Raw genomic sequence first — 16,074 nt, 5'->3', positions numbered from 1 at the left:
TAGTGTTGGCCAAAAACCCAGGCAGTCAGAATTCACAAGCAGAGTTAATCGGAGCATGTCTAGGAACACAGGAAATAAGTATCCTGGAAATATGCCTTAGAAATGCAGTACAAAAGAGGTTTTTGGACTATGCGGCATGCTGTGGACTTTGCTGTTTATGGTGGACGTGACAATGTTTGACGGAATTTTAAATAACAGGTGTCAGAAACTGTTTGGCCTTGTCTCAGTGCCAGCCTTATTAGCATGCACAGTCCATGGCCTTTGCAGTTAGGACTTCTTTAGTGTCACTGAAGGAAGGATTGTGGCGGAAAATGTACACTTTGATTCTGTGAATCTCAGTATCACATGATCGCACCGTGTTCGCTTCACACTGTTCATCACCAATGACCAAAAACCTCATGGCATGCACTTGACGGGCACAGACCTAACCGCTTCATGCAGCCTTTTAAAGATGTGGACTTGGAAAATGTATATTATTTTTGTCCGGAGATTATGTGGGGGGTGGGGTGGGGGTTCAGGGGGTGGGGATATACGTTCTATTCTTTTCTTATTAAAAGCCTAAAAAATTCAGTTTATTTATGTAGTCACCGTAATTAACGTATAACTTGGTTGTGCTTTGTTGATCCCTTTTTAGGATTGTAATTTAACTCACTTGTGATTTGCTTTTAATGTTTGTAAAGTTGATGAAACATGAAATGTAGTCACTCCATACATTACCCTACACAAGCAGAGTCGTTCACGATTTTATTTCAAATTTTATTTCAATTTAATGGAAGACAGTATGGGAGAATTTCCATCACCAAGCCATTTGACCATGAGCAGCAGTAGCGCATATTCATTTACACGTCCTATTACACTCACTCTAAAATTCAAAAATATCTTACTGTACCTAATATATATTACTATACCTATAATTATTTCTCATTTGCATATTAAAAGGTCATGCTACTGAGTGTTTAAGTCACTAACAGAGTCTGTTACTTTGCTTAAAAAGAAAACGTCTTATTAACGGGGTTGACGCTGTAAAAGATTTTTTAAAATAATATCTACAACAAACAGTAAAACTTAAGCAAATTACCGTACACATCCACCGTCACGAACGCTTGTAAATGAGTATTTTCCACTGGGGTAATGAATGTGTTCGAGACAAATCAACAGAAATACTCAAGTCCATGACAAAGTCAATAATAGTCAAATAGTCAAAATATCTTAATTCAAATAGAAGAAAGAGACCACTTAATAATAACGAAAAAAACGAGCTCAATGTAGTTTGTAGCACCCTGAAGAAAAGGTTTTACTTGATATGGAATGCTGTTATTATAACTTCTTTAACCTGTTTTGCTCCACAGCATGACTCTTACAAAATCTTTTTGGCATTTAAAAAAAAAAGTCATTAAAGTTTGTAGTAGATGGCCACTCTTTTTGAGGAACACGCATATTTCTAATAAAAACCCCTTGTTCTGTAGAGGACTGAACTCAGAAGGCTGAGTGTGCAGTTTTTCTCGCATGTATTGCACACTCCTCTACTGAGAGCAGCTCTCGCCCAATAAAATATCATTCAGTCACTTCAGACCCAAAGCTAAAAGCAGACTCTTGTAGTTCCTATCAAGACTTCTAGCTTTTTGTGTGTACCAGTCTTATATGATGGGTCTGACTCACTCAGAGTCCCTCAGAGTCCCTGTTGCTTCCTCATCGTGTTTTTGATGTTCCACCTCTGGCTAGTGCAGGCCTGCAGAACCAGCGCGTAGCCGAAGGAGACGTTGGCCTTTACCACCTCTAGGCAGCGACCTGTGGCCCGGTTCACAATCGATTCATTCTGAAAGTAAAATTTGAATGCATTTATGGGCTGTGAGGTACTAATGGAAATATTTGCAGCTATTAAATTAGTAATAGTAAATTAGTACTGTGTGGTATAATAATGACTTTTCCTACAAACCATGCAGCACATGCTCTAATAGTCCAAAGTAGGATGCCATTATCTTGAATAACTTTAAATGTAATTCTGTTAAAGTGGTGAATTGTTTTCGCTGAAAAAAAGATTGCCACCCCACAGTTATTATTTAGTGATGCCTCTCCTGGACCAAACAACAGAATGAGTCTCTTCCTGTAATACACTATATGGCCTAATGTATGTGGACCCTGGACCTTCATACTCATATGTGGTTCTTCCCCAAATTTTGCTGTAGCATACAGTTGTAGCTCAGTGGTTAAGATGTGGGACTACTGATCCGGAGGTCGTGAGTTCAGATCCCTAAATCCCTTAACCCTAAACGGCTCAGTTGTATAAATGGGATAAAAGTAAGTTGCTCTGGATAAGGGCGTCTACCAATTGGCATAAATAAATGTAAATGTAAGTGATCATTTCCCTTAACAGAAATTAAATGGCCCAAACATGTTCCTGCACAACCAGATATGGAGTGGAAGAACTCGAGTGGCCATCACAGAGCCCTGACCTCAACCCCACTGATCACCTTTGGGATGAATTGGAACACCAATTGCACCCCAGACCTCCTCACTCGACATTCCTGACTTCACTAATGCTCTTGTGGCTGAACTGACAAATCGTCTATAGCAACGCTCCAAAATTATAACAGCAGAACGCTCCGAAATTATAACAGCAGAAAGGGGGACTAAATGTGGAATGGGATTTTCAACAAGCACATATAGTATATCTAAAAGACTGAAGGCAACTGTAGAAGGATCTTGGACCACTTCCTGATATATAGCACTGCAAGTCATAGGTTTGGGTATGTAGACTGCCCGCTTTAGTTTCAGACCACAGGTTTTCAATATGGTTTAAATCTAGAGACTGAGATGGCCATTGCAAAACACATCAAATCCATCCATCCATCCATCTTCTATACCGCTTTATCCTTTTCAGGGTCACGATGAAACTTGGAAACCTGTCCCAGGGAGCATCGGGCACAAGGCGGGGTACACCCTGGACAGGGTGCCAATCCATTGCAGGGCACACTCACATACACATACCCATTCATACACTACAGACACTTTGGACATGCCAATCAGCCTACCTTGCATGTCTTTGGACCGGGGGAGGAAACCGGAGTACCCGGAGGAAACCCCCGCAGCACAGGGAGAACATGCAAACTCCACACACACAGGGCCACGGTGGGAATCGAACCACTAAGCCACCGTGCGCCCCACACATCAAATCAGTAACAGATAATCCACTATGCAGTGAGGATCAGCTGCTTCTCCTTATATGGGAACCTCCTGGTCAGCACTAAGGGGGGGGGCGGGGGTGTCTTTTTTGAACATTTGTAACGTGCTTACATGGCACTCACCACCTACTTTCACCAAATTTTACAGACTGAAAATGACCTCAATGCTTTCATGTAAGCTATGGTGAGTCTGAACACTTTTTATCCTCGCTAGAGAACAGTTTCACCACTTGCGTTATTCTCCTCCTTAGTAGAGAGCAGGATCATCATTTGGAGAGATTCTCATTCTCTTCCTGAAATATCAGCACTACTTATGATTTCTGTTTGTTGTTGTCTGGCGGGGTGTACTCTCAGAAAACGTTATCAACCATTGTGTGGAGTTTTGTATGCGGTTTCCACTAAGCCACTCTCGCAGTCTGGACTGAAAGGAGGTAGAAAGAAAGGTTATGTACTGTATGTAACTGTGGTTCAACAACTAAGTGGAGGACTGCCAGACTACTTACATTACTTGGGTTTATTATTGTTATCTTTCATTTTGTATAGTGAGTGTAAAATTTGAATTGTGAATAATACAAAATACATTTGTCCATTTTCTTGAAGCATGCCATTAATTTGGGAGTTAACTGTAATATACAGCTTGAAGTTTATAGTTTTACCTGTACAAAGTTCCATGTCTTTTGGCCTATGTTGGCGACTTTGTCGCAGTTGACAAGCTGAGGGAAGCTGCTGATCATGTCATCAATCACACAGCTGGTGTCATCTCCAGTGCTTCCCAAAGGTCCCACAAACAGGTATCCCTCCTTAGTATAGCGCCCAAGCTAGCAAACACAAACACCATGGTCTGTGTACTCTGATAATAATGTACCTGGACCCTACAGTGACCCTTACACTGAAAAGTTTAGTATCTTATTGACTCTAATGCATTTCTTGTAAGAAAATATAACATTGTGCAACAGTCTGGAGAAATGTATTAATTTACATATGAATCCTACTAATAGCCAGTAGTGACATTTCAGAATATGAAGCCAAGTATATTGTTGCTTAGCTACCACTGATAAAAAAGAATATGTTAAAAAAACTGTGCCATGTAAAAAAAAAAAAAAAAAAAACTCCCCACAGGCATAACCCATTTTCAGACTGCAGTCAGAGGAGGTGTGTTTGAGGTCAGATTTCTTGAGCAATAGAGCTGAGACTCTACCTGTGGGTTCCAACCGTGGCAAGGGTGAAGGGTTGCTGTGTGGTTCTCCTTCACACCCTGATCCACACACAGATGGGTCACGTTGGAGTTGCGAATCTGCCATTCAAACACACACACACACACACACACACACACACACACAAATATACTCAGCTCTGGCCTTTTTTCCACTAGGAAGTGTATTATTGCGTCATGACTCTCCTAACTCTCTTAACCCTTTACTCTGCTATAAACAAGTGGGTGGAGCCAAAAAAAAGAAGATGTGATGCCTTCTCAAAGCCATATATCTGACCAATTATTATTGTTACTTCAAGACCTCTATCCTGAAGTGACTTATACTCACTCTCATGTTTTACTTACTTCTCCATAAAACAGAGTGTTGTTGTATCGCCTCATCTCTGGGTAGATATTATCAAGGTACCACTCAAAGTTTTTACACTGCAATTTTTTCCTCAGTGCCACACGCTCTGATATGTCCCCATAATCAATGCCATGGTTCTACATACACAGAGCCAGTAGAAAGTGTATTATAAACCTTCAGAGAAAGCATGCAGCATATCCCAATGTTGAGTTATCACCTCTGAGAATATTTGAAAAGAGATATGGCTCTGAACCAGTTCCTCACCACCGTTGGAATGTTCCAAGCCAGGTAGACATTAGACTTGTACTCGTCCAACCATACTTCAGCCACCCGCAGTGCATTGCGCCTGGTGTGAAAAGCGATGTTACTGTGGTACGGCTTCTTCGTCCTGGCGACGTGAGCCACCCGAGAGCACGGCAAGACCTCCATACTTCCTCCACACATCCAAACCTTGGATCCACCCACACACATAACAGGTTTTTTTTTTTTTTTTTTACATTGTTTATGCTCTTCCCAACTGTTAAAAACTTCATATCAGCCAGTAGTAGTAGTCAGTGCTGTAAATAAAACATGGAGACATTTTGGCACACTAACCCTAATTCCAAGCTCTATATTTTCTCCACCATAGACATCCATGCCCGAGTCCAGCAGACCCAACTCTCCAAAGTAGTGCCGGTTTGCCACGAATGAACAGCCTATCATTGCAGGCGTCCTGAAATGCACAGTATTTCAATATTATATTTTTGCTCTAATACAGTTTCATACACACAAACAACTAACTATTAACAGTTACCTTTAGCCAAAAGTTTAGGCTAAAGGTATTCAATCTCAGTTTTTCACAACTCTACTCATATTCATACCATACATTTCTTTTGGAAGTTAAGACATCTACTTTGTTCACATCAGAGGCGATGTTAAAGCAATCTATTAAAGACATTTATTTCAGCTTTAATTCATTATATCAGAATTCCAATGGGTCAAAAGTTGTCTCTTTAAACATTCTGGAAAATTCCAGAAATTATGGGATTACTTTTAGAAGCTTCTGATTGACCAGTTGTGAAAATTAGTTCATTTGCCTTTTTGCCCTTGATACCATGTGGAAAGCCAAGCAACTTTGATACCTTGATACCAAGGGGAAAGTCCTCAGAAAAAAACATTGTGAATTTCCACAAGTCCGTTTCCTCCCTAGGATCAATTTCCAAACGACCGAAGGTACCACGAGCATTTGTGCACACAATTGTATGCAAATAAAAATCATGGGACCTCACAGACACTGCATCATTTGCTAGTGATCACCAGTCTCCTTGGAGGAATCTTTTTTGATCAGATGAATCCAAAATTGAACAGTTTGGCCATAATGATCAGCACTAAGTATGGAGGAAACGGGATGAGGCTTTTAATATGAACACCATGCCAACTGTGAGGCATAGGGGTGGCAGTATTACGTTGTGGGGGTGTTTTGCTGGAAAAAACTCCTGCTTGGTTGGAATGAAAACCTGCACCCACACCGGCCCTTTCCGGATAAGATTGCCCACCCCTGCTATAAAGACATGCTTCCGTTTGCACATATGCAAAACCTGGCAACCCTGCTCATAAAACAAATACCAAGTTCATTAACATGAGTGAATAGCAGTTTTGTTCAAGTTTATAGTTTTACGTGTGCAAAGTTCCATGTCTTTTGGCCTATGTTGGAGGCATTGTTGCAGTTGACAAGTAATATACAGTTGCAATCAAAATTATTCAACCCCCACTGCAAATCAGGTTTATTGTCAAAATTTACAGACTTTCAGCTGTTTGCAATGAGCATATCAAACAAAAGCAATTGAAATAATTCAACATAATGAATGCTTCAAGTGGTTTCCCCAAACGGCTGCGACCAGATTTCTGAGAAGGCAGGTTGTGAAAAACCCTCAAGTGACTGCAAAAGACCTGCAGCAAGACTTGGGTGGCAACAGGCACTGAGGTTTCAGTGAACACAGTAAGGCATGTACTAAACGCAGAAGGTTTCCATGCCAGAAATCCATGACGTACACCAATACTGACCCAAAAGCACATCAGCTCAACCAAGAAACGTCAGCACAAAATCATATAAATAAGCCACAGAAGTTTTGGGATTCTGTTCTGTGGAGCGATGAAACAAAACTGGATATTTTCGGCACTCTGTCCACAGTCAAGCATGGTGGTGGCTCTGTGATGCTCTGGGGCTGTTTTGCATCCTCTGGCACTGGAAACCTGCAGCATGTGGAAGGCAAGATGGATTCATTGAAGTATCAGGAAATCCTAGGAGAAAACGTCATGCCGTCTGTGAGGAAGCTGAAGCTTGGGCGTCATTAAACCTTCCAACAGGACAATGATCCCAAGCATACCTCAAATTCCACCAAGGCTTGGTTACAGAAGAAGTCCTGGAAGATTCTACAGGGCCATCACAGTCACCTGACTTGAACCCCATAGAAAATCTCTGGTGGGATTTGAACAAGGCGGTTGCAACACGCAAACCCAAGAATATTACTGAACTGGAGGCCATTGCTCATGAGGAATGGGCTAAGATTCCTCAGGAACGCTGCCAGAAACTGTGCATCTTATTTGCCAAAGGTCATAACAGCAAAAGGGTGCTCTACTAAGTACTAAAGATGCTTCCCATGAAGGGGTGGAATAATTTTGAGACTTTAGAAATCATTAATCAAGTTGCATTTTCAGTTGAATTTGGGGAAACCACTTGAAGCATTCGTTGTGTTGAACTATTTCAATTGCTTCTGATTGATTTGGTCATTGCAAACAGCTGAAAGTTATGTAGGTGTTGTAGTTGTTGTGGGAAGACTGTGTTGAATGCTGAGCTGAAGTCCATGAACAGCATCCTTAAACCGTTGTTCTTTTTGTCCAAATGGGTCAGAGAAAGGTGGATGGTAACAGATATGGTGTCCTCTGTTGAGCGGTTGGGATGGTAGCCATATTGAAATGAGTACACTGTGGTGGGAAGACTGCTCTTTATGTGTTTCATGACTAGCCACTCGAAGCACTTCATACTGATAGGTGTGAGTGCAACAGGCCAGTAGTCATTCAGGCAGGACACATAGATTATTTCTTCAGCACAGGGATGATGGTGGCCGAGCATGGTAAACCATGCTCAAACTCTCTGGGCAGGTAGTATGGCTGGCATTGCACAGTCATAAACTCCACCAGCAATGAACAGTAGCTTGAGGCCACAACAGCATTCATTAAAGACACAGACCACCACCACGAGTCTTACCAGACATTACTGCTATTCTCTCAGCGCGATGTGCAGTTAACCCAACTAGCTGAATCGCTGTATCCGGAATGCTTTCGTTGAACGGAAACGGAAACACAGAAGTCCCTGACTTCACGCTGGGTAGTTAGCTGGAGTCTGAGTAAGTCCACTTTATTGTCAAGAGCGCAAACATTGGAGAGGAGAATGGATGGTAAAGTTGGATGGCTTTATTTAAAAAATAAATCAACTGTGTGTCAATTATAAACAACAGTTTCTTGATTTTGTTTTGGAGTTAGCTTGCTTACGCAATCATTTTACATAGACGTTAGAAATCATGCCCGAAAAGATCCACAGGTTTCTGGTTGAGGAGTTGAATAAAGTTCTGCGAATTGCTACTTGTTAACATGATCTGTGAATGACAAATTACTTCTTTTTCAAGCAGGTCTGAATGTTCATTGTTTCACAGTGTTTCCAGGACAGAGGGATAAAGTTAACATTAAAAAAAAAAACTTCTGGTAAAGACCATGTCCAATTCTGGTTTAAATCCAAATATGAAAACAGATACTAATATTTTAAGCACTAAACGGATTCAGGTACAGATAATGGTATGCGTTACGCCCGTGCTGTATTTTTGTTCATTTAGAACTCAATATCTGCTCAATCCGATGAATGTATTCTTGACTGTAGCCGACCTGTTCCTTTACACAATTTGTCAGACCCCTTTATCCCAATCATCAGTGAAAAGGGATCATCATAGGACCACTGCTGACTGAATATAATATATGTAGACGGTTCTTGGTACAGCAGTGACACCAAGTGAGAACTACAGTGGTGCATGGACCCAAAACCGAGTCAGCCCAGGCACTAACGCCACCGTGTGCCTGATTGCTTCCTTTGATTACTTAACTGTGGAAGCATGGATAACAGTGCTGTCTAACAGTTAAATTTCTCCATTTAAAAACTCTTACTCATTCCCTCTGCCTTTTAAAAGTAGAAATCTACTTCATGGTCACATTTTCCTTTTCTTTACTTGCAAATCAAACTTTTTTTTTGTCCAATTCTGTGGAAATTGCAAGGTATATTCTGGAAAATGTACATATATACACTAGGATACAGTGTACAGTCCCCTCTGAAAGTATTAGAATGGCATGTCCAATTATTTTGATTTTGCTATAAACTGAAGCCATTTGGGTTTAAGATTTTAAAAAAAGTGAATGAATATCAGATGATAGATCAGAATTTCAGCTTTCATTTCCTAATATTTACATCTAGATGTGTTAAACACCTTACCTACATCCAAATCAGGTAACTGGTATAGGAATTACAGACCTACAGGAACTAGATCCTATGGACAAATGAGTCAAAGATCCACTTGTACCAGAATGATGGGAAGAAAAGAGTATAGACAAGGCAAAGAAGTGGAATATTTTACAATGGCCAAGTAAATCAAATGACTTAAACTGAATTGAGTGTGCATTTCACTTGTTGAAAGCAAAATGTCGCAAGAGCAAGGAGGAACTGAAGACAGTTGCAGTAAGGGCCTGGACCAGCATCACCACAGAAGAAACCCAGCATCTGGTGATAAATTTGGGTTCCAGACTACAGATAGTCCTTGACTGTAAAGGATTTGCAACCAAGTATTAAAACTGACAATTTAATTTATGATTGTTAGTTTGTCTAATTACTTTTGAACCCCTAAAATTAGGGGGGATATGTATGAAAATTGTTTTAATCCTATCAGTTGTTTTAGTCACCCGATTTGGATGTAAAAATCTTAAAATTAAAGCTGAAAGTCTGCACTCTGAGCATATTCATTATTTAATTCCAACTACAATATACTCTGGCAGACAGCAAAAATAACAGCAACTTTTTCAGTGTCCAAATATGGAGCCGACTGCACTTGTGTTCTTTGAGACAGACTAGTTTCAGCTGAAATGAAGTGATTTTAGCTGTGGTTATGTGCTGACTACAGTTAGGACACAGTTTTCCAGTACAGTGAATGCAAATGTCATAATTTTGTCTGTGCATATTGTTTTCTCTTTGCTATGATAGTGTTGGATGTTTAGCTGGAGTAGACAGTACTGGCCCTAATCAGGCTATCAGGGTTATCAGGTTACTTAATGTTTATGAAATATTAACGGTGTGGGATTATGCAGATTTTAATACTAATACTTGATTAAAAAGGGAAATATAATGCTTGCACAAAGGCCTACTGTGAGAAGGTTCCACCAGTGAATGACACTGTCATGCTAGTGGTATGGTACTGGGGTAGTGGTCGTCCCTTTTCATTGATTGAATGGGTAGAATATGGCTGAGAAATTGTTTCTAAAAAAAAAAAATACAGAATAGAATCACGTCCATGCAAAGTGACCTACAGCGCCCTGCAGAACTATTGGCACTCTACTGGAAAAATTCTAGTTTCAAAATGATCCGCATGCTTATTTTGTGTCGAAATGATAGATTCATACAGTAAGTGTGGAAACATATCTATTTTCAGATCACACACCTGATGGGTGCCGAGGTATCTCCCTCATCCCACCATTGTTTCGGAGGACTGATGTACATGCACCACAGCTCCCAGTTGAAACCATGGCCTGAGTTCTCGTAGCGTTCCAGGCCAAATGATTTATGTTTAATGTTGTCTATTGAAGGTAGGATGATCCTCTTGGGGTCCTGCTTAATTCTGGACAGAACTGGTTCAGCCCTAATGTGAAAGACAAAAGGATGTCATCATTAATACCTGAGCTAGATATTCTCACTTCTCAACCTCTAGGCTAGTGGTTCTCAGTGTTTTTGTTTTTTGTTTTGTTTTTATTTTTTAATCTAAGAACCCCTTTTCTTGATAGTAAGTGTTGCTTGGGCCCCTCCACCCACTGCTTTTCTCCACAGCTATCACTGGAATGCATGTACAAGAGACTGTTGTGATTCAACAGTGCTGTGGTATAATGTTTAATAATGTCTACTATGTTTAAAACACCTCACTCTTTTAGATTTGGCCAAAGCAGATTTAATAAATGAATAAAGTTCAAAATAACTAAGTAGAGATACAACTTTGGGTGGCTGGCCCCCAGTTTGAGAACCGCTGCTCTAGACGGTCCCTTTTTTTTAATCACCCAGAGAGCTTCTTACCAAACAGGAGTGAATTCTACGTGGGCATCGAAAAAGCCTGTCACCTCCCCTGTGGCCATTTTCCAGCCCTCGATGCGAGCACGGATGAGGCCCTCTCGCTTCTGATTGCGCACAATTTTGACAAGGCCTGGATACCGTTTGTTGACATATTCTTCAAGTGGCCCTTTCAGTTGCTCTGTCACACACATGGAAACACAAACAAACTGACAAAAACAAAAACTGACTGATGAATCTAGCCAACCCAATGTACATAAAAGGAACAGCTTTCTTGCGCTATGTGTGTCCTTCTCTTTGGTGTGTGCTTGAAGAATGTGCATCTCTGCCACTGAAAAAAAACCCCAACAACTTTACATTAAGTTGTCATCTACATACATGCATCTACAATGATAAGGGCACAGACGGCTAGGCTACTTGTTTGCCCGCCTCATCATCTGAACAAAAAGGATCGCTACCCCTCACTTTGATGGATTGCTGGACCTCTGCCACTTGCTCGTGCCTAGAGTGTTCTGGAAATAGAACTGTCTCTTGAAGAAAGACTAGCACACGTAGTATGATGGATCAGACACGGGCATCATTATTCACGACATGAGCAAGGAACACTGTGAACACTTGCCCTAGTTTATCAGGGATGACGTTCCAAGTCAGAAATGGGCTGGTGGACTGTGGACTGTGTATTAAGTGGTAAAATGTAAACCAGGTCCTGAAACGCAACAGTCCTCCTGCACAGTTTATTTCCAGTGTGGCTGGTTGTAATTTGCAGGTGCTACTGAAGAGATCATGCTCAGTTGGATTAGGTGTTATAATATGTATAATTGTCTTTGATATTTGTACAAACCAGCACACTGTTTAAAAAACAATCTAGACGGGCCTAGATTTCCCAGATCACAAGTCAACCAATTTGAGTCGTTTAGTCATTTACATCACCACAGCAAGTAATATACAGTATGAAAATACATACCGTAGCACTAATTTGAAAAATGCTTGATCCTACTGATTCCACTTACATAACGCCACACAGACAACGTTAAGCTTTTATTTTTAGGACATTTCCTGCATTCCTCCTTGACCACACTACACTAAACACTAATTATTAGCTTAATGCTTTATTTTTTTGGTCTTTATAAGCAACATAGGAGGTACAGTACATGGAGGTACACATGATCCATCTCTTTGTTTCTCACCATCATCGCTGTTATCGTCTACTAGGATGATCTCCTTCAGCAGATGAGGTGGAGTGTGATTGACGGCCGAGTGCACAGATCGCAGGATCACCGACAGCGCCTCGTTCACAAAGATGAATATAAGAGAGATCTGGGGCAGGTCTCTCGGATAAAACATGTTTTTGCACCTTGAGAAACAACAACAAAAAAAAGACAATGTCATTGTCACATACACAAATAAATATCACTGTTCCCTTCATATCAAGTATAAGTATTCTCCTGCAGTTTTGGTTTGCACACTTTCAGTCCCAGAACTTGTGGGGGTGATGTGAAATAAATCTATTTATAGTGTCTGCTTTGGAAGGCGCTTGTTGTGGAGTATGGTGTTCGTGGGCATGGCTGACTACATCTTGGGATTTGCATTTCCTCTCTCAGCCTGGCTATGAGGTTCAGAAAGACACGTCAGTGGTGCTGCACGAGATATCTGCATAATATATCAGGAAATGTCCAAAAGTATCTGGGGTGTGAAATGGCATTGTGGACTTTCAGAACAGAAAAAATGTTTATAAGCCTGTCCACTGTTTGTTCTGCACATTACATTAAGTAATAAATGTATACCGTATAAGTGTACAGATCTGTTTGGTAAGTTATGATTCGTACTAAGATAATAATGATTATATCTGTCACTTACAATGACTAATTTGGACAAGTTGGTCCAATTAAGGCACAATATTTGCTCAAATGAAGGAAATAATGCTTACAGTATATTAGGCATTGTAATTTGCACCACAAAGTGTGGTGTAAATCATAGACAGCACTAAAAATGGCAAACCAGTGTTAAACTAGTGTTAATTATCTCTCGTCAGACCGCTGAATAAATGATCTTTGACCGTGTAAGTACAGGATCTTAAGAGTCTTGCTTACTTGCTGGGCCGATAGTCCGGGATGGACCTGTCCAGAGAAATCCTGTCACTCAGGAATGCGTTGTAGCCGTACTTCTCCTGCAGGTATTTGGCTTGCTTTTCCTCCTCAGGTGTCAGTGTGGAAGGAAAGCCACCTTTGCCCTGGCCTCTGAAGCCCTCAATAAGCCCAAGAGATTTGGACAAACCTGTTGAACGTCGAAAGAACTCAATTGTCTAACAACATACGCAATAGAGACGTCGAGACAGTCACAGAGGAGTGAAATTACCATTTAGCTGTCTGTAGACCACATCTTCCAATGAGCCAAGCCTCTTCAGCAGGACCTCATGACTCACGCTTGGGTCCGAAGAAGATCCGTTGAGGCGAGAGTGACCGTTAACAATTTTGTTCGGCCGTACATCACACTTTCCCCAAAAAGTGACGAAGCCAGCTACCACGAACACGTTCAGCACCACCAACACCTTCCATCTTCTCATCATAAACGCCATTAAGGACAACAGCAACCTGAATCGGATCTTGAATGAAGTGACACCGATTAATAATCGGACGCGAAACTTTATCTCAAAAACAGACTGCAGGTTAATCAGTTGTTCTTAATGCTGTCTCAGTGGCAGTAATCTCTCACTGGCTTTGCAGTTTGATGGATCATTTCTTACCATTTCGTCCTGAGGAGATGCATCTCCCTCCCAGAACTAGACACGTTTCTCCATGAGCTTTCATCCAGTGGTGTTGAGGTTAGCCAGAGAATGACATTGTCAGGAAATTGTCTGTTCCTGTGTGTGCTTTCACAAAAGCAGTAAAGCGAATGGTTTGTGCTTGAAGGTTTTCGTCCCCCTGGTCTGGAGGTGAAAGTCTGTCTCTGTGGAAGGAGTCCTTAAAGATGCTGAATGGTAAGGGTGTTGCAGGGGTCACGCAGATACATATGAACACAGAGGTGATGATGATGATGATGATGATGATGATGATGATGATGATCAAAAGAATCAGACCGGTGAAGTAACGATGTGAGAAACGTGCAGCTCGCCTCTGGATTCAGTAGAAAGAGTATCACAGTGACAATCCTCTGTAGACGCGCTATGAGACAAACCGCGGAGCGCAAAATAAATAATCCACTCCAAACCGCCTCTGTTTGTTCTTCATCTCGACAGGTAAAATATTTTCATCTCGGAACGCTGTTTTGTTAAATATAATCCCCGTGCTGAATATATGTTTAAGGAGGGATCTGTTTGTATGTCTCCGTCCCAAACCGCATACTGCCCTCCTAAATAGTGTGTCAAAATTGTGCGACTCCTATGCTGGTAACTATGGTAACCCGTGGTGCTGTAGTGTAGGCTACATCTTTGACAATGCGTGCTATTTAGTGTGGCAGTGTGCAGATTTGGACGCAGGTAATGTGTTTCGAAGTGAAAGTGACTATTAATATTGTTCATGTTTGTATACACAGTGCTCTGGACGATACATGGTCTACTGCTATACAGTGTCCTCCAGTAATATTGGCACCCATGGTAAATATAAGCAAAGAAGGCTGTGGAAAAAAAAAGGTCTTTATTGGAGAAGACTCAGAGCTGTATCTTGGTAAAGGGGGTCAATACTTTGTGCCACCTCCCTTTGCCAAGATAACAGCTCTGAGGGGTGCCAATAATTGTTGCACACCTATATTTAACAAAGTTTTATTATTATTATTATTATTATTATTATTATTATTATTATTATTTGCTTGTATCTTTCTCATTTGTTTATACTTTATCTTTGCTTGTATCTTTCTCATTTGTAAGTCGCTTTGGATAAAAGCGTCTGCTAAGTGAATAAATGTAAATGTAAATGTATTATTATTATTATAAACCTGTGCTGTGTTGTTTTTGTGAAAATTATTATTTTTTTTTTTAACAAAAGATCAAAAAGTTCATCCACAGCCTTCTTTGCTCATATTTACCAAGGGTGCCAATATTATTGGAGGGCACTGTAAGTACATTAAGACATCCATCCAGCCAACTCCAGAATGATTCAAAATAAAATCACAATACATTTAATAACGCGTACAACGATTTGTAAGGGCTGTTTTTGAAACAGCACTTCTAATAGGCTATAAAATGAGATCGATATTGATTAAATAGAATTAAATTGCCTATTCCATTTATTTATTTATTTGTTTGTTTGTTTATTTATTTATCTATTTATTCAAAAACACTTTCACACTCAATGTTAGCCTATCTGGAGCAAATAACAGAAACAGGACAGATGGAAACATACACAACACTTCAAGCTCATTTTTTAAAGATCTGTTTTGTTTGTTTGTTTGTTTGTTTGTTTGTTTTTGTTATGCAGGGTTCAAATTCAGTTACTAAGCTCATTAGTGTTCCCATATCCTCTTCCGTGTTGATCTGGATGTATGGATTGATTATCTTCCCTTTATCATCCATCTATTGTCAGATGTAGAGACAGCCAAGTTTGGGGTAAAAATATCCTCATAGTTAACAAAATTCATGATGTCTTCAGTCTTTTTAAGAACCCCTAAGAACAAAGCCCAAAGCATCAGGAATTCCGCACCAATGATTCCACAAGTAGTTCCTGTTGTGCTTTTTGTTACACCTGCACATTCATGCAGTTATCAAATCAACCAATCATGTGGCAGCAGCACAATGCAAAAAATCATGCAGATAATGTACAGGTTTAAGAGCTTCGGGTAATGTTCACATCAGCCAACAGAATCAAGAAAACGTGTGATCATTGTGACTTGGCATGGATGTTGGTACCAGATGGGCTGGTTTGAGAGTTTCAGAAACTGCTGATCTCCTGGGATTTTCTAGAGTTTACACAGAATGGTGCAAAAAAAAAAAAAACATTGAGAGAGCGACGGTTCTGTGGGTGGAAACGCCTTGTAGATGAGAGAGGTCAGA

At 40.5% G+C, this 16,074-nt stretch overlaps 1 protein-coding gene across 1 annotated transcript; it reads right to left on the bottom strand.

Moving 5' to 3' along the window:
* Window positions 1-529: 529 nt before the first annotated feature.
* Window positions 530-14,160, bottom strand: galnt17 (polypeptide N-acetylgalactosaminyltransferase 17). The gene is made up of 11 exons (XM_053647590.1): window positions 13,446-14,160; window positions 13,181-13,364; window positions 12,278-12,444; window positions 11,097-11,271; window positions 10,474-10,671; window positions 5,336-5,453; window positions 5,006-5,191; window positions 4,741-4,878; window positions 4,381-4,476; window positions 3,839-4,000; window positions 530-1,816 (listed from the first exon to the last, which is right to left on the bottom strand). The coding sequence occupies exons 1-11, from the start codon at window positions 13,663-13,665 to the stop codon at window positions 1,670-1,672; spliced, it is 1,791 nt and encodes a 596-aa protein (XP_053503565.1). The 5' UTR covers window positions 13,666-14,160; the 3' UTR covers window positions 530-1,669.
* Window positions 14,161-16,074: the final 1,914 nt, after the last annotated feature.

This window comes from Ictalurus furcatus, chromosome 17 (genome assembly GCF_023375685.1).
Source record: "Ictalurus furcatus strain D&B chromosome 17, Billie_1.0, whole genome shotgun sequence".
Taxonomy (NCBI): Eukaryota; Metazoa; Chordata; class Actinopteri; order Siluriformes; family Ictaluridae; genus Ictalurus; species Ictalurus furcatus.
The sequence above is the reverse complement of the archived record's forward strand: the minus strand, read 5'-3'. Positions and strand labels throughout refer to the sequence as shown.

What these genes read in the sequence shown, in the direction of transcription:
- galnt17 (XM_053647590.1), bottom strand. Translation starts at nt 13,665, where the DNA reads ATGGCGTTTATGATGAGAAGATGGAAGGTGTTGGTGGTGCTGAACGTG. An exon ending in AGACGATAACAGCGATGATG is followed by an intron (nt 11,272 to 12,277) that starts GTGAGAAACAAA and finishes TGTGTGTGACAG; the next exon opens with AGCAACTGAAAGGGCCACTT. An exon ending in ACACTCTGTTTTATGGAGAA is followed by an intron (nt 4,477 to 4,740) that starts GTAAGTAAAACA and finishes TTTGAATGGCAG; the next exon opens with ATTCGCAACTCCAACGTGAC.